This window comes from Podarcis melisellensis, assembly GCF_964234715.1.
Source record: "Podarcis melisellensis genome assembly, chromosome: 1".
NCBI lineage: Eukaryota > Metazoa > Chordata > Lepidosauria > Squamata > Lacertidae > Podarcis > Podarcis melisellensis.
The window spans coordinates 44,496,070-44,514,018 of record NC_138528.1 but is presented as its reverse complement, the minus strand read 5'-3'; the positions used below and the strand labels follow the sequence as shown (position 1 = coordinate 44,514,018).

At 43.3% G+C, this 17,949-nt stretch overlaps 1 protein-coding gene across 2 annotated transcripts in view; it reads left to right on the top strand.

The window, feature by feature from the left end:
* Window positions 1-15,612, top strand: part of UBR1 (ubiquitin protein ligase E3 component n-recognin 1) — a 62,712-nt gene extending 47,100 nt beyond the window's left edge. For both annotated transcript variants that reach the window (XM_081889518.1, XM_081889517.1), the window contains exons 38-47: window positions 184-251; window positions 542-692; window positions 2,388-2,475; window positions 4,039-4,172; window positions 4,941-5,049; window positions 6,092-6,148; window positions 7,089-7,166; window positions 8,273-8,443; window positions 11,571-11,672; window positions 12,116-15,612. In XM_081889518.1, the coding sequence (XP_081745644.1) occupies window positions 184-251; window positions 542-692; window positions 2,388-2,475; window positions 4,039-4,172; window positions 4,941-5,049; window positions 6,092-6,148; window positions 7,089-7,166; window positions 8,273-8,443; window positions 11,571-11,672; window positions 12,116-12,257 (1,100 nt within the window). In that variant the 3' untranslated portion in view covers window positions 12,258-15,612. The remainder of the gene's footprint in view (window positions 1-183; window positions 252-541; window positions 693-2,387; window positions 2,476-4,038; window positions 4,173-4,940; window positions 5,050-6,091; window positions 6,149-7,088; window positions 7,167-8,272; window positions 8,444-11,570; window positions 11,673-12,115) is intronic.
* The last annotated feature ends 2,337 nt before the right edge of the window (window positions 15,613-17,949 follow it).

Here is a 17,949-nt window from a genome sequence, read left to right as displayed (position 1 = left end):
AATTCAGATAAGAGACATAAGCTTTTATGGGTTTTTATTTTTTGTCTAGTAAGCTTGAAGAAACAAGAATTGACAGTGCGGGGGGCAGGGAATCTTACATCATTGCAAACCCTTTCTTTGCAATCTGTTTTATTGAAAGCAGAAAGTCAGAATTTCAATTTAATATATATTTTGCTCTTGTAGTTCTTCTGCCCAGTTTAAAAGCGGAAGACACACCATCCCTTCTAGACGTGGATCTGTTTCATGTTTTGGTAAGTGTGTGTAGGATTCTCTTGGCGATGATGCTCTTAAAGTTTGAGATTGTGTGCAGATATTAGTTCCATGGCTTGTACAGTCTGGAGTCATGTCTTTAACAGTTCCTGGGGGGTGGGCAGTCCTTTGTGGGAATTACCTTGAGAGTGCCATTGATTCTTTTTGGATTTGGATTTGACTTGTCTTTGTTTCCTAAGCCTTGAGTCTGTCATGTAAAAAATGCCCCTGCAAATGGGCAGTTTAATTTGTAATGAGTGCCAGGCCTATCAGTGTCTTATTTCCTTTTTAGGTTGGTGCTGTGTTATCATTTCCATCTTTGTATTGGGAGGACACTGTGGATTTACAACCTTCATCGATCAGCTCTGCCTGTAACAATCTCTACCTCTTCCACTTGGTCACTATGGCACACATAACCCAAATTATTCTCACTACAACTACAGGTGATGGTATCTTTTGTGTTTAGGTTTTTCTAGATAACATCATAAAGTACTTTTAGATGTTTCAGCAGGAGGCTTTTATTGCTTCCAGTTCTCAAAAATAGTTCCATATATTTGTATGGTAGAGTGTTCACCTGCTGACATTCTAGGGCCTAAGTGGCAAGGAAAAAGATCTGCTGACAGTAGAGATTTCCTTCATGGGTCTTAAAATTATTATTATTTTTTTTATAATATTTTTATTGGTTTTTACACATATTAAAGACAATACAAAACAAAACACAAACATCAAAGACGTACAACAAAAATTTGACTTCCCCATGCCTTCCCTTCACCACATCCTTATTTTGCCATTTTTTCGAGCAACTCATCAGTCAGTATTTAATCTAGTCCCTTTTACATTTTCTTGAAGTTTAGGGTTTACAGCTGTAATTCTTTGTTTCTTACCGCTTGTCATCTTATCAGTCCGCAATTTTACAATAATTTTTAAAATATATTTTAAATTTCCCCATGGGTCTTAAAATTATCCCTTGCCTCCATTCAGCTGCGAAATCCAAGCATGGTTGCACACACCTAACCCTTTCCTACGTCTAACAACTGTGTGGAGCATATAGGTGCTATCCCTGAACTGATGATTTGTGTCTTTGCAAACAAATCAGGCCCATAAGCCAAAAACAAACCTTGGTTATAGCTCTTCTCTTGTTTGGAGAGACACAAACCATGAGCCTGGATTTTAATATAATGCTAAGCTAAACCTAGCAGCATGGCAGGAGTGATGGAGGCGCAAACCAGCCACAAGTTTTGCTCCATGCTGTAGCATGCTGCCTGTTTATCTTGAAACCACAGTTTACCTTAACCATGTTATAAAGGGATGTGTGAACCAGACCATTGGCCCCTGGTTTACAACATATCTGGTTAGAGCAGTTACTGTGCTTATTGGCTAGGACAGCTGTGTAAGGGTGTCAACAACTTGCTGGAAACTCCCATACTGGTGAAATTCATGCTGAACTACAGCTTTTGATTTCCCACCTGTCATTGCACATGCTTATATTAGTGCTTTTAAAGTTCCTGTCTTTTTATACGGAACTTTTCCTCTTGTTCATTGTCTTGAGTTTAACCATTGTGATTTAGAAGACTGGGTCTTATATCTCCAAAACTCCACTTGCTTGGTTCCATAATTTTTACTGGGTATCTCTGGTAAAGTAGTGATTAAGTAAAGGGCCTGAAAAGAGACATTATGAAAGCTACTCCAGCTACCTACTTTTGTGTGTTAATTGTCTGCAAGTTGAATGTGTAGTTGGTAAGCGTGTTGTTCCAACCAAATCAGCCCATGTCTACACCGCTGTTTCACTCTAGTCAACAGCATCAGGACATCTGCCCCAACAATATTATCAAGGTGGTGACTACAAGTTCCAGCTTGCCTTTTGATTTGCATGGATGTCTTCTGGACTTTAAGGTTAATTTTCCCCCTGGCCTGGCATTGCGGACTTGAATCAAATTATAGTCCGCTTCTATGCTCGTCCTGGATTTAGAAGAGACTTGGGACATACTGTTTCTCCCATGCACATTGATGGCATTGCATAAATAAGTAAATATTAATGTAAAAAGAGTGGATTGTTATAGAAGAGAAAAAGTACACGAAAATTTGTAGATACTATTATGGGAAGAGATCTAATCTTTTTAAAATTGTTTTTTGCACAGAGTGCCTGTCTGCACAAGTACAGCATGACAGTGAGGAAGCACGAGCAGCTGATTCTTTCTGTAAAGAAATTTGCAGGTACACAAGTGGGTAAGTAGCTTCTCTGCAACATTTTGATGGATCAGGAGTGCATTGTGTTGAATCCAGCTCCATTATTAGGACAAACAAAATGTCACAAAATAGTGTGCTAGCTTTAAGGTTCTCTAGAACTCTTCCCTAAGTAGATGGTAAAGAAAGCTGAGAAAGGGAGTTTAAAATATGGTTGGTTGTGAAACAATGGAGTCTGCGTCTGGTCAGTGTTTTAAGATAGAATATGGGAGGGAAGTATCAAGCATTCCAGTGAGGTTGTGAGAGGTGCTGTGCAGGTTTGAACTTAAGGCTTCTGGAAGACAGAATACATTCACCACCAGCCAAGTATCCCACTCCCATCCCCAAACCTTGCTTTGTTTATAATCTAGACCACCTTTTCTCAATTTCAGGTGCCTGGATGTTGACTACAACTCCCATCATTCCTAGCCAGCATAGCCAGTGGTCATGAGTTGTAGTTGTAGTTCTAGCCTGATGAAGTGTCATGGAGAATTCAAAAGCTTGCACACATTTTGTAACGTTTTTCATTGGCTTAATAAAAGTATTGCCCTAATACGATTTGGGTTTTCTTTCTTATGGACTAGCATTGCTACCGTACTGTACTGATGCATCACATTCCCCAGGAAAGAAGGGAGAAAGGTTGATTATCAAATCAGGATCTGACATAGTTGTAATACTATGTGCAAAGTTCCTGTAACAGTTTTTTACTTCTACATTTAAAAAAAAACTGCCTTCAAGCTCTTGGGCAGGGGTAGAAAAAGATTTCTGGCAAGAGGACCTGATCCTTACCTTCCCCACCCCTGATGAGCCAAAGTTGACAGGCAGGCTGGGCCACTCACCTGCCAATTACCTGATTTTCAAACAGCGCATTGTAAACATCGTTGAGCAGGGATATTTACAAATGGCTTTCAGACTACAATCCCATTTCTTCTTCAAACCACAGAGGTTTGAAGAAGAAGTGGGGAGGATTAGAGGTGTGCTGTCACCTGCCCATCAGCTGAGATATTTTTGTAATCACTTCTCTGCAAAGCATCCATGTGTGTGTATATACATTTGTGTGTGAGGGAGATATTGGTATTTTATTAAAAAGCAGCTTAAAAAGTATCTCTCTTTCAGTGAGTGAGCTTTTTAATCTTCACCATTAAACCATTTGTATTTAATCAGTCAGGAATTTATATCATGTTTTAAAACCTGACCCATGGCAGGACCTCCTTGGTGGTGGCTCTCCATTTGTGGAATTTGTAGTTCTCCCTCCCTGGTAAGGTGTGTCTGTCTCCTTCGTTAGTAACATTCAGAGGGGATTTTAAAATATTCCAGGCAATTGATAGCTGAAAGATGCTTGCCTGGCAACCTTGAAAACATTAGTTAGGAAGAATATGTGACTCTTTTTCTATGTTTTTAGATGTACTTAATGTTTTCAACTTAGTTTTTAATTGTATTGTTTTTCTGCTTAGTTGCCACCCTGCACTCCTTTGGGAGGAAGTGCGGGATAGAATTTTAATGAATAAATTAAATATTGTTGACAACCTAAAATACTAAATACACATATTCAAATCTTTATTGCAGTTGTTATAGCCAAACAGTTGCAGGCTGGTATTTGTGGGATTGCATTAAGAAGGGCATCATGCCCTACCTCCGTTGTGCTGCTTTGTTTTTCCACTATTTGCTGGGAGTGCCTCCACCAGAAGAACTTTCATCGGGTAAGTAGCAGAGCATGGTAATCTCAGCATGCCAAGGTAACGCCAGATTAAAAATGTGCTGAACAGTATCAACCACTACAAAATGGTTTTCAAAAAGTTCTTTTGATATATATTGAAAAATCCTTCTCCATAAATAATCTCTAGTTTAACATTGCTCACTGGGGCAAGACTGTTGGAGCATACAACACCAATCCTGACTGCCAGTTAGTTTCCAGGCTCAATTCAAAGTGTTGATGTTGACCTATAAAGCCTTAAATGCTCTGGACTGCAATACCTTTAACCCCAGTGGCACAAGATTGCCCTGGCCACACTCGCACTGCCTCTCTCATACGAAGTGCTTTCTTCCCAGACCTTCAGTCTAAATCTGCTCTTCCATAACGGGCACACCAGCACTAAGAAATTCACACCCGACAAAGAGTAGGGGGTACCCCCAAAATAATTTGCTCCCACATCTTCCCACACAGAGGCAGCTGTAGTCTTCCTTAACATGAGGAGGCTGCAATTTGTGCATTCACAACAACAGTTCACATTGACTTACGGAGAAAAATAACTGACAGCTTTCAATGTGACTACGGACATTCCCTCCACAGCAGCAAGAGTCTTATCCGAAGTAGTTCCTGGCTGTCATTCCAAACTGGCTATTGTCTTCATCTGATACATTTTTACTTTCTAAATCTGCACCGAGTATTCACTTTTAACAGAAAAAAGGTTTTTTTATGTTAGTTGCTGCACTTGAAGGTACATCTAACATCTTTTTCCTTTTTTCAGTTTCAGAAGAAGGCCAATTCAAGGCTCTTTGTGGATACTTGTCTCTACCCACCAATCTGTTCCTGCTTTTCCAAGAATATTGGGATACTATAGAGCCCTTGCTCCAGAGGTATGACTGCTGTTGGGAGAAAAATATGTGTGTTTTTTCAGGTTCTCACATAGAGCATATGATTGTCCCAACATCCAGAAACTGTTGGCTGGGTGAGAAAGAGTGGGCTGGGAACCATAGAGTGCAGTGGAATTGAGACTGTCTAGTCTAGCCTTTGTCAACTTGGTCTCTCTGGATGTTTTGGACTAAAATTCCCACCAGTCTTGGCCCTCACAGTTGGCTAGGGGTGGTGGGAGTTATAGTTCAGGATGTCCAGTGGGGAACCAAGTTGGCAAAGGCTGATCTAATCTAACCCCCTGCCTCAAAGTGGGATCATTTAGCCACCATCATTGCACAACTTAGGCCACTGTGTGTTGTGATCAGGTAAGCCATATGAAGGTGTCTGTTGATCCAAAAGACTTGGAACAAGTTTGCAAAGTTGCACTGGGGTAAAAGGACAGACCCAGAAATGTGATGGGGATGGGCTGTGAGGATACAGTGTGTGTTGATGCGTTTTTCAGGGTAGAACAGGCATAACCTGAATACAGGCAGCCTAACATATTTCAGTTTACTTAACTGTGTTGAATATGATTTATTATATTATATTATATTATCAAAACTTAGTTTTCTAAAAATTAAGTGTCTGGTTCTCATTTGCTTTCTGAGCACCTTTGTATCAAGGGAGATGGTTCTGCCTTTGTTTATGGCCTTAGGAAAAGCAAACACCTTTTGGGGGTTGCTGGCCAGTCATACCGACCCAAAATCTTTGTGGGCATCCAGTGTGCCAAACTGAAAATCAAAGCTGGAATATATAAGAAAATAAAAAAAATGTCCAGTAGCACCTTAGAGACCAACTAAGTTTGTTTTTGGTATAAGCTTTTGTGTGCATGCACACTTCTAATCTGTGACAGGATTTATTCACCACTTCAGGGCAGGAGAGGGAATGGTTCCAGTTATGAGTAAGAGTAGCAAAACACTAATTAAACTGGTAGTTTTGGGGACCAAGCTAGTGATGGACAGTACTACAATATATTACTGTCCTGATGGAGAATTTCACATGCAGGTGGTGTGCGGATCCAGCTGTACTCAGCTTTCTGAAGGGGAAAAGTATTGGAATAAGGTCAGTTTTACTTCTTTTTTCCTGAAACAGCAGTCTTGGTTGTATTTTAATATTTAGCAGTGTGTTTTCATCAGTGCCCCTTGCCCCTTAGTTTTTAGATATATTGCTCCCCCAAACATCTGCTCTTGGGTAAATACAGAAATGTCAGGAGAGTAGATAACCAAACTCCCACAATATTTCTGTTCTGATAAGAACAGTAGTGCACATGGTGCCAGCTGCATTGTGTGGAGAAGGTGGGTGCTCAGGATAGCCTTTCACACCACCTTCCTTGCTCAGCTGCTGCACAACATCCCTGCAGTGCTGCCAGTTGCTTCTTGTTACCTGGTAGTTGCTGCCACCACCCCGTTTTCAGTCATGTACATCCCTAGAAACAAGGGGAAAACAGGGAACACGCAGTGCACTTAAAGCTTGCACTAGTATGCCTCGTGCCTCCAGCCAATTTCTTGCAGTTACGCAGAGCGTAACGCCTGCTTTCTAGCCTTCCGTTTCTCCTTGGGAATATGGCAAATTCTTGGCTTTACCACTCTGGCCCTAGACTTCTAATACCGTGTGACCCCAAGTGATCTAGGCACGTGGCAGTCACACACTGATCCGATCAGCCCAATTGTGAAACTTTATTCGAAATAATGGGGAAAGCAAGGAACAGGTCAAACAGAACACACAATGAATCAGAGTGCTAATCCTGGCCTGTCCTCTGCAATATAATTTCCCTAGACTGCTTACACATAGGCTGAATTCCCTACAGCAAGGTTCTAATGTATAACTATCACTTGCAAGCTCCTACTGCAGAGATCATAGCTGTCTTTGTGTCATCAGCCTTTGCAAATTTTGGATGAAATGTGAACGTTTTAAAGTTCAGCAGAAGAATATTTGGTAGCTGTTTCTTTGATGTGCTTTTGTATCCTGGAGTATTGTAATTCTTCTTACTTGAATTAACTAGGTACCCAAGAAAAAGAAATAAATTGGTAGAGCTTCCAGAAGACTACAGTTGCCTTCTCAATAAAGGCTCTCAGTTTAGGTGAGAATTAGAAGTTTCTTTTGTGACTTTTTACGGATTTGTTCTTCATAAAACTGTGTTCTGTCTAAGCGATCAAGATATGTTGCATAATTGTGCCAAGAGAATAATTTTAAGGTAGACACGGTGCTTTTTTTCTGGGTGGATGCAGGGATACGTATACCCCTAAACATTTTGTGAATCTAAGTTTGGCCTCATTGAGGGGCAGCATTTCAATATGAGTAGGAAAATGACAGTATCCCTAAACATTTTTTTAGAAAACAAGCACTGGGTAGACATATATAGCCTTTTTTAAAAAAAATTGAAAAAGCAGCACAATTTGATTGTGTAAATGGTATTGCAAAAAAAATTAAAAGTGGTAAATGGACTTGGTTCAAATATCTGGTTCCCCACTTGCAGTTTAAGTTTATAAAAACCAATGGTTTGGAAGCACTGATTCCTTTTAGCTGTAGATCATACAATTTTCATTTTAGGATAAGGAGATATTATTACCACTGGAGTAGTAACAGGTCATACTGATTAATAAAATGGTTAAACTTGAGCAATATTGTTATTTTATCATGTTCATAATTTGCAAAGTGCATTGGAAATCTCACTTGCCATCACAACATTTCTGAAGTGAATTATTTATTTTATTTAAAATAATTTATAAGCTCCTTAATATTTTTAAAATCTCTAGGTGGTGTACAGTGTAAAAACAATAAACAATATGATTACAACTTCCATTCCCATTGGGCTCAGACATTAGAACGATATATGGTTTTGCATTCCATCTGAACCTAAACCACGCCTCCTCAGTCTGCATTCAGAACCCTGGAAGTAACTTTGAAGCATAAAATTCTATTTTAATTTGAATGGCATGCTAGTTTCAGAATCATTCTGGCTAGTTTTTCTGTACATCAGCTGGTGTACATCTGGAGGCATCCCATTAGAAAAAAAGGATATTTTATCATCAAGTTTCTAAAGAAGGCCTGATAAAATGAAAGTTAGCAATGCAACAGGTTTTTGTTCACAAGCCGTCTTGGCAAATAATGTCCTTCTCACATTTTTGTTTTCTAATCTCCCTCTTGGTTCCAAATGTCATTCTCCAGTTAACTTTACCTTTCCAGATGCCCTCGATCCTCTGATGATGAAACCAAGCACCCCGTGTTGTGCTTGTTCTGTGGGGCTATGCTATGCTCTGAAAATACCTGCTGTCAGGAGCTGGTGAATGGGGAGGAGCTGGGAGCCTGCACTTCACATGCTGTCCACTGTGGTGCTGGAGTGTGCATTTTTCTCAAGTAGGTAACAGAGTAGAGTGAAAAGCCCATTGGAATTAATCGGAAGGATGGGGTGTTGATGTGCCAAATGCCATGCTGATTTTTCTTTTAGACTATTACAAGAACATTACAGTCGTACCTTGGTTGTCGAACTTAATCTGTTCGGGGAACCGTTCCAAAACCAAGGCGCAGCTTCTGATTGGCTGCAGGAGCTTCCTGCACTCAATCGGAAGTTGTGGAAACTGTGTCATTGGCTTCCAAAGAACGTTCAAAAACACTTATGTCCAGGTTTTTCAGCATTCGGGAGCCAAAACGTACGAGTACCAAGGTGTTCGACAACCAAGGTAGATTGTGCTTAGATAGGAAGAGATGAACATTGGTTTTAGCTTGTTCATTTCCCATACTACAATTTAAAATACTACAGCTTGTGATACTTGGGAATTTCTTTATCTTTAGGATCAGATCATCTTAACCTGCCGTATTTTTCGCACGATTGGACGCACCGGACCATAGGACGCGCCTAGTTTTTTTGGGGGGAAATAAAGGAAAAAATTTTTCCCTTTATTTACCCCCCAAAAGCAGGTCAGGGAAACCGAACCAGGTCGAGGAACAGCGGGATAGTGGCGCTGCGCCTCCCTGCTGTCCCCCGAGCTTGTGGGGCTGGCTGATGTCTGCCTAGCGCGCGGGGCGCTCTGCTTCAGGGCGCCCCACCCGCCGGGCGGCAGGCTGCTATCCGCAGCTTGGGGAGCCTTGCGGGGAACTGCTGCAGGGCTCCCCACGCTGCGGATGTATGCCTGGCGTGAGGGGCGCTCTGCTTTAGGGCGCCCCACCCGCCGGGCGGCAGGCTGCTATCCGCAGCTTGGGGAGCCTTGCGGGGAACTCCTGCAAGGCTCTCCACGCAGCGGATGTGTTCCCAAAGCGCCAGGCGCTCTGCTTTCAGGGCGCCCGACGCTCCGGGAAGCAGGCTGCTATCTGCAGCGTGGGGAGCCCTGTGAGGAACTGCTGCAGGGCTCTGCACGCTGCAGATGTCTGCCCGGCGCGAGGGGCGCTCTGCTTCAGGGCGTCCCTCGCGCCGGGCGGCAGGCTGCTATCCGCAGCGTGGGGAGCCTTGCGGGGAGCTCCTGCAAGGGTCCCCACGCTGCGGGTGTGTTCCCGAAGCGCCGGGAGCTCTGCTTTCAGGGCGCCCGACGCTCCGGGAAGCAGGCTGCTATCCGCAGCCTAGACACGGCTAGCGGAGCGCTAATCCCGAAGCTTGGGGCGTGCGGAGCTCAGCGCGCCCCAAGCTTCTGGGCGCCGGCAAGGTCTCCGCTAGCCGTCGCGGGGCTCTCCCAGGGCTAGCGGAGACCTTGCCGGCACCCAGAAGCATGGGGCGCGCTGAGCTCCGCACGCCCCAAGCTTCTGGATTAGCGCAGTGGTCCGCTAGCCCTGGGAGAGCCGGGCGACGTCGCGGGGCTCTCCCAGGGCTAGCGGAGACCTTGCCGGCACCCAGAAGCTTGGGGCGCGCTGAGCTCCGCACGCCCCAAGCTTCTGGATTAGCGCAGTGGTCCGCTAGCCCTGGGAGAGCCGGGCGACGTCGCGGGGCTCTCCCAGGGCTAGCGGAGACCTTGCCGGCACCCAGAAGCTTGGGGCGCGCTGAGCTCCGCACGCCCCAAGCTTCTGGATTAGCGCAGTGGTCCGCTAGCCCTGGGAGAGCCGGGCGACGTCGCGGGGCTCTCCCAGGGCTAGCGGAGACCTTGCCGGCACCCAGAAGCTTGGGGCGCGCTGAGCTCCGCACGCCCCAAGCTTCTGGATTAGCGCAGTGGTCCGCTAGCCCTGGGAGAGCCGGGCGACGTCGTGGGGCTCTCCCAGGGCTAGCGGAGACCTTGCCGGCACCCAGAAGCTTGGGGCGCGCTGAGCTCCGCACGCCCCAAGCTTCTGGATTAGCGCAGTGGTCCGCTAGCCCTGGGAGAGCCGTGCGACGTCGCGGGGCTCTCCCAGGGCTAGCGGAGACCTTGCCGGCACCCAGAAGCTTGGGGCACGCTGAGCTCCGCACGCCCCAAGCTTCTGGATTAGCGCAGTGGTCCGCTAGCCCTGGGAGAGCCGCACGACGTCGCGGGGCTCTCCCAGGGCTAGCGGAGACCTTGCCGCACCCAGAAACTTGGGGCGCGCTGAGCTCCGCACGCCCCAAGCTTCTGGATTAGCGCAGTGGTCCGCTAGCCCTGGGAGAGCCGGGCGACGTCGCGGGGCTCTCCCAGGGCTAGCGGAGACCTTGCCGGCACCCAGAAGCTTGGGGCGCGCTGAGCTCCGCACGCCCCAAGCTTCGGGATTAATGCAGCGCTCCGCTAGCAGTGGGAGAGCTGGGTCTCCCACTCCTAGCGGATAGCTTCCTGAAGCCTGGAGAGCGAGAGGGGTCGGTGCGCACCGACCCCTCTCGCTCTCCAGGCTTCAGCGAAAGCCTGCATTCGCTCCATAGGACGCACACACATTTTCCCTTGCTTTTTAGGAGGGAAAAAGTGCGTCCTATGGTGCGAAAAATACGGTAAATCATAAAATGGGGCTGATGACAGAAGTCTCGTGTTTCTTTTTTATTCCTTACACTATAGCCCAGAGCTGCTCATTAAGGGCAGAAATGTTTTTTTGGTGTGCTATAATTACCCATACACTACCCTGATCTGGTCATAGTAACTCAGCATTCTATAGTTCACACATATGAATTCAGGGAGTTGAGTAGCTTGTTCATTTTCTCACCTTCCCAGAAAGTCTGCATACAAAAGGATATTGGAAATTGTTGTTGGTGTCTGTCTGTCTCAGGATACAGTACAGGATACAGTGAAGGAGTGCGCCTTTGGGGGTGAAGTCAAGCTTTTGGAAGGTTGCAGTGCCTATTGTGTCTGTAGAGACCGATGCAGGAGAGACATGTTTTGTTGCAGCTGGGGCAGATGAAAGTGTCTGTTCTGCTGCAGATGCACCATGGCATTTCTTCTCTCTGCGCTCATACCAGCTGTCATTCCTCCTCTGGTCACTGCCAAGGATATTGCTATGTTGGAAATACTAGGCTTTAAATAGGCAACACTATTTACTGTGTTTACATATTCTTCAAAGTGAGTGGTGTACTGAGACCACTGCCATCTTGGGGGCTTTCTCGTTAACATAACTGTTTCTGCTTTAGAATCAGGGACTGCAAAGTTATCTTAATAGGAGGGAAAACCAGAGGCTCTTTCTATCCTGCACCATATCTAGATGAATATGGAGAAACAGACCCAAATCTGGCGTAAGTAGATGCTTTGCTCTGTTGCCTAGGAAATTTCACTTTGCTGCTTTTTATGTTATCTTATTATGCTTTTTTTACTACAATTATCTGATGCCAAAAATCTGGCAAATAACCTTCTCTTGGTATTTTAAAGTAACTGTTTGGATGCCTTCTGACTGTTCTTACCCTTTTCAACATAAACATGCATTTACAATGCCAGTAACTTCTTGTTTGACTGCTTAACAACAGAGGCTTTTGTTGCTAGCAAAAGTTCTTTGGTGAGACTGGTGGCTAGCCATAAATGCATTTCTTTGCGAGTTAACTGTGATTATTCACTGTTAGTAGCTAGCATGTTGTACATACACCAAACTAAATATTTCAGAATAAAGCAAAGTTAAAAGTACTTGCCACTTACACTTTTCTCAAACCCTAATGCATATATTCTTCTTGTTTCTCTTCCAAAGGCGAGGCAATCCTCTGCATTTGTGTCATGAAAGGTACAGGAAACTCCACTTGCTCTGGCAGCAACACTGCATCATAGAAGAGATTGCTCGAAGCCAGGAAACTAATCAGATCTTCTTTGGATTCAACTGGCACCTGCTCTGAGTGTCAGACTCTTCTAGTTTACTATGACTGAGTCTCTTTAAAATTTACACATGGAATAACAAGACGCTTATTTTAAGGAGAAATCCCTAGCCCACTAAACTAAACAGTTTTTGGTGGGTCAGCTTTGCTTAGAGAAATATGCATGCACACAACCTCTCAGTGTGATTATTGATTGATCAGAACCAGAAATTGCTGGGTTCTGTAGAAGCGGGTTGGTCAGTGGATGTCTTTGGGGAATTACTTTTCCGCCAGAGTCTGCTTTTCATAGGACTAATTTAGGTGCTTCAATTTTCCGCCTGTCATCTTTCGATGAAAGGATCAGATAATATTTCCCTTCATGTATATCAGCAGCAGTTCAGAACAGAACTGCTATTACTTAAACGGCTCCAGTGCATCTGAATATGAGAACAGTGTACTTAAACCTATTTAATCCTTCCTCCCACAACTCTGCACCTGGCTTTCTCCTCCAGTTTAGCAACACTCAGAGTAGCCACACCCTGTGACTGGCGTGGTCTGTGACTTATTCTTAGGGGAAGTAGTGTTGCCAGGCATCTAGTAATCCATAGGAACAGTGTGAGGATGAAGCACAGAGGGGAATTTTAGAAGTTACTGAAAATGCTTTGAGGCTTGTGAGGACCCATTCACTCATTAAGTCACCACAAAAGCTTCCAGTTAGCTTTAATGCATCAGAAAGCCAATGTTTTGCTTTTGGCATAGCCAGATGAGCATCTTGTAACTGTAGTTGTTGTGCTCTCCAGCATTTGCAGCCCAGGAGTTTGGCTACCTGCTGCCATGGGTAGCCAGATGTTCCCCATAGCAATCTTTCTTACTGTGGACCATCATAGGCCCCAGACTGCAGCAAAAGAAGCCATTTAAATGAGCACCTGCTCTCAAGCAGCTACTAACATCATCTTAGAGGTTAATAGGAACAATAAAATAAAAATGGAAATTAGTTCAGTGTATGTACAAAGGGCTTTTCATTCAGTTTTATGTTTTTGGTTCTGTGGGAGACTTCAGTGACTGCATGTTGTCTGGTTTCATCATGCTGATTCCACAAACAAGTTGTTTTCAGTAGCTCTCGAGGGTGCCCCATTTATAGAAGTTGTTATTGAAATGTTGTAGTCACATCTTCCTTGTATATTGATTATAGCCATAACTATGTCAGAGGGACATAGTGATGAAAGAGGAAAAACTTTCCCAATAAGCCTTTTGTAACTATCCCCTTCAAGGAATCACCCCCTTTTTTGTCTTAAAAGTTAAATTATCCTGATGGTGCATTTTATCTGTGTACTCTAGCCTTCCTACTTTCTTTTTGGAGTCTTTTGTGTATATTTAAGATTTTAAGAGTGAGGATAAGAAAATGTGTGGGTTTGTGTGCGAGAAAATAAATGTTCTGAGTATTTGGGGGAAACCCCGTCTCCATTTGGCAAAGAAAGAAGACATGACAGACAGTGAAATCCAAAGATAGGATTTCACGTTTCATATTGTATAAATCCTAATTAGTGCACTGATGAGTTATCACTGTTCATAGGATAGTGGGTGGTGGAGCCAAGGCAGCCACACTTACCTGATATCCTGGCGTCTCTGCTGCCTCCCCAGGAGTGGGAGGGGCAAGGCAACATGGAGGTCAGCGCTGTGCAAATGCACTGGCAGAGCCACTATGGCATATACACAGCACTGGTTTTCCTGTTGCCTTGCCCTTCCCAATTTCCCTCCTGGTCAGCAGCAGAGACTTCACTGCCGAGTAGTAAAGTAAGCACCACTGCTCCACCCCACTGTCTGCTTCTGAACTACAGTGAGTTATACTTTTTAACTATGTTTTGGTACCTAGATAATTTCTTCAAAATCTTTGTTTGCTTATCCACTTAAGTTTCCTTGTGCATTTCAAATAGCGTTTAGAATATTGCCATGAAGATTTTGTTTTCTTGGATAGTTTTCTGGGTATGAGAAACTCTGCACATAAACATCATTTTGGAAAATTCCAAACAGAGGTTTACGCTGGTTATAGAGGGGGGAAACAGTCGTTGCAAAAACATGTGTGCTGAGATTACTGCAAAATGTTCCAGAAGCACTGCATGGTAAGAAGAGATTAGATAGTGTTCATGGTGTCTTGGTCATGTTCACTCTACTGTGATATGTTTTGATTATATATCCATTTGCTCATACTATTATACTTTGGATTTAAAAGGGGAACTGTGCTTGGATTTGCCTTGCCACTGTAGATTTAGCATGTCCTCAGTGGTAGCTCTGTGTTAGTGCAGGAGGATCTCACCCTAATTTGGACATCCTGCTCTATTTTTCAGGGGTGAGTGGTTCTCACACATGGAAGAATCACTTCTCTTCTCCCAATCAAAAATAGTGATTTAGGAAGATCCCTCATTCAGCATGGTAACTGCAAAGAGAGGCTTGTAAACAGATGCCTAATGAGGAGAATGTGAGAGCAAATTTCACTGCGAAGTTCTCAAACAATGGATTGGTTCTTGAAAACAATGAGCATGATTCAGGCAGCACCTGAGTTCCATTGGTTCAGTTAGAAAGTTAGGTGCATTCTTGATTTTGAAATAGGAAATCACACTTCAAAATGCTTAACATTGGCTGGATTGTACTCAGCAAGATTAATTTTTAATTCAGTTGCATGTGAACACTGCTTTTTGCTGAATTCAACAGTGTACAACCACAGCAGCTAGAGGTTAACATCCCTAGTCCCTTAAAGGAAGCTAAACGTTCACCCATAAGCAGAGGGGAGAGGAACATAGGAGATCCAAAATGTGTGACTCGTTTTCTTGCTGATCAACCAGTAACTAGGATTCTCGCTTTCTTGAATGGGTGGGTCCTGTGCAGTCAAGCTCTGCTGTCTGATCAGATTGAGGAATAATGCAGGCAGTTGATGTTTGTGTGCAGTTTCCTACCCAGCTAAGGATACACATATAGGAATATAGCTGAACAGTGTTTACTCCAGTGATCAGGTTTTTTGTTCAGTTTACTCTGATTTTTTTCAATAACCTGATTTGAGAAAAATTAGAGGCAAAATGAACAAACTAACTTCTGTTCTTATGTGTTTTTACTTTTCTAGCAAATAAGCTCATGCACAGATGAGAGTGAATGGTCATTTTTAGTTTCATTAATTACTATGCAGTTTATCTCACTGTGAGGATTATTTGTATTTAGTGAACACACAGTGCTAATGCCACTGACAGGAATCATAAGGAAGATGAATGGAATTTTATTTACATACATGCATATATTGTTATCCTTTAATTGCAAAAATGTAAATTTGAGCCTTGTATAATGTTCTTGTCCTTTTAAAATATCTTGTATCTGTATATTTAAAAAGGAAATAAAGTAACTTCTCATACCTTGTGGACTTCCATTTCAAAATGTTACGTTTCTAGACAACTGTAATGGATAATATCCGGTAAGGAAAATGAAGAGACAAGAGCTAAGAAATTATCAGCCAATATTTTAATGCCACTTTTGCCACAATACTGAAGTATATCAACCAGGCAGAGAGCTATGGCCAACATTTAAACCAGAAATTACACCTATGTGTCTTCCTTAAAAAACAAACAAACCCTAATCTGTCATATAAACAGCTATGTCAGTAATACCTGTGACTGGTACATACTGGTTGCCTGTTATAACAAGAGTTATAAGCCCTAACTCAGTGTTTCCCAAATAGCTGATATGTGAACTCTCCCCCCCCCAAAAAAAATATATTGATGTAACATTTTCATTGCTTAGTGCCACAAGAAATTATTAAACTCTTTATGTGAAACTGCCATAACGTAACATAACAAAAACTACAGAGAGGCATTAGCTAATCACAGGTCACAATATTTTAAGAGGAGGCAGTGGTTCACATTTCAGCTATATATCATCAAGAGTGGGGGTATACAGTGGTACCTCGGGTTAAGAACTTAATTCGTTCTGGAGGTCCGTTCTTAACCTGAAACTATTCTTAACCTGAGGTACCACTTTAGCTAATGGGGCCTCCCGCTGCCACCACCGTACAATTTCTGTTCTCATCCTGAAGCAAAGTTCTTAACCCGAGGTAATATTTCTGGGTTAGCGGAGTCTGTAACCTGAAGCATCTGTAACCCGAGGTACCACTGTACTAGAGTAAGTATATGTGATGTATATACCTGTCAAGTGAGTGGATATTGCATTGGTTCTTACATAGGTGCCTTAAGACCAGTGTCTTAAACTGTCTGAATGCAGTGGATTTATTTCCATGTATGGCAAGGTGTGTGGTTTTTTTTTAAAAGAAAAACGTTGCTCTCTTATATCTGATTGGCTTACACATTGATGATAAATAGGAGCAGAAGTCTACAACAAATCGTATTTATTTCTGTATCTGAGCAGATGCTGCAGCTTAGAGACTTGCCTTGCTAATGCCATCTGTGTCTCCTCTAATGAGAATTCGAATAAGGACTGTGCTGCTATTTGAGCTAGTTTTCCTTGGTTGGAACACAAATATTTCTAAACTCTGGAAAATGTTGGAAGTATCATTGTACTGGTGCGCTAGGAAAGGTTGGCTTGCTCATTTTACATTTAAAAAAAGAAAACGAGAGATTACTTAACAGTTAAAGCTTAATTAATCCGCGTTAAGTTATCCTGGCTATATACTCTTACTTAAGTGATATACCTTGCTGGGTCAACCTTATTTGTGAGAATTCCAGCAAGCTCTAGGGTAATAGACCAACAGAAAACTGGCTATGGGCTGCGCTCGTGTCTACCCTGGGGCTAGATGCTTACTTACATCCATGGTTTCCAACCTGTCATGATAATCTTGGTGGTACATGAGCACTTAGGAGATACTAAACAAAAGTGTATGAGAAAGAAGAAAGAGAAATCACCCTTATAGGTGTCATCCTACAAGCAATGCTGAGACTATTCTGGGTTAGAATCTTTTCTGCCAAAGATTCTAAGGAATATGCCTGCCATATCTCTCCAAGTTACTAGAGCGCTCAATTTTAAACAAGTGTTGCTGCTTGAGTGTCCACTTTTTCTAAACACAAAACCTTTTTGAAAGCCTTGCCACATCTCTGCCTGTCTAGTTTCATTTCTGGGTAACTATTGCTTACTTCACATTTATAACAAGAACTGGCTGGTTGTCCTTCTTTTAAGAGCTTGAGAACATGTGAGGCTTGCATGACCTTCTATGCATGACTTGACTGGAAATGCAGAGGAATATTGACTAAGGTGGCTGGGGATGATTTGTGTTGTAGTCTAACATTTGGGGACCCAAGATGGAAGAGACCCTTTTCAATCGGTGTTTCGTCCCGGTTTTGGCACAGAAACTGCTTTGGTTGCCCTGTATGATTACCTCTGTTGGGAGAGAGACAGGGGAAATGTATCCCTGTTCATTCTCCTCAACCTCTCAGCAGCTTTTGTTTCCATCGGCTATGGTCTCCTTCTGGAGCAGCTGTCAGAGTTGGGGGTGGGTGGTACCGCTTTGCCTTGGTTCCAGTCATACTTGGATGGACGTTTCCAGAGGGTGTTGCTTGGAGAGTGTTCTTCAGCCCAGTGGAACCGTCAATGAGAGGTTCCTCAGGGTTCGATTTCATCCCCTATGTTGTTTTAACATCTACATGAAACCGCTGAGTGGAGTTATCCAGAGGTTTGGAATATGTGGTCAGCAATATGTTGATGACACCCAGCTCTTCTTGGCCTTTACCTCTGCAGGAGAGGC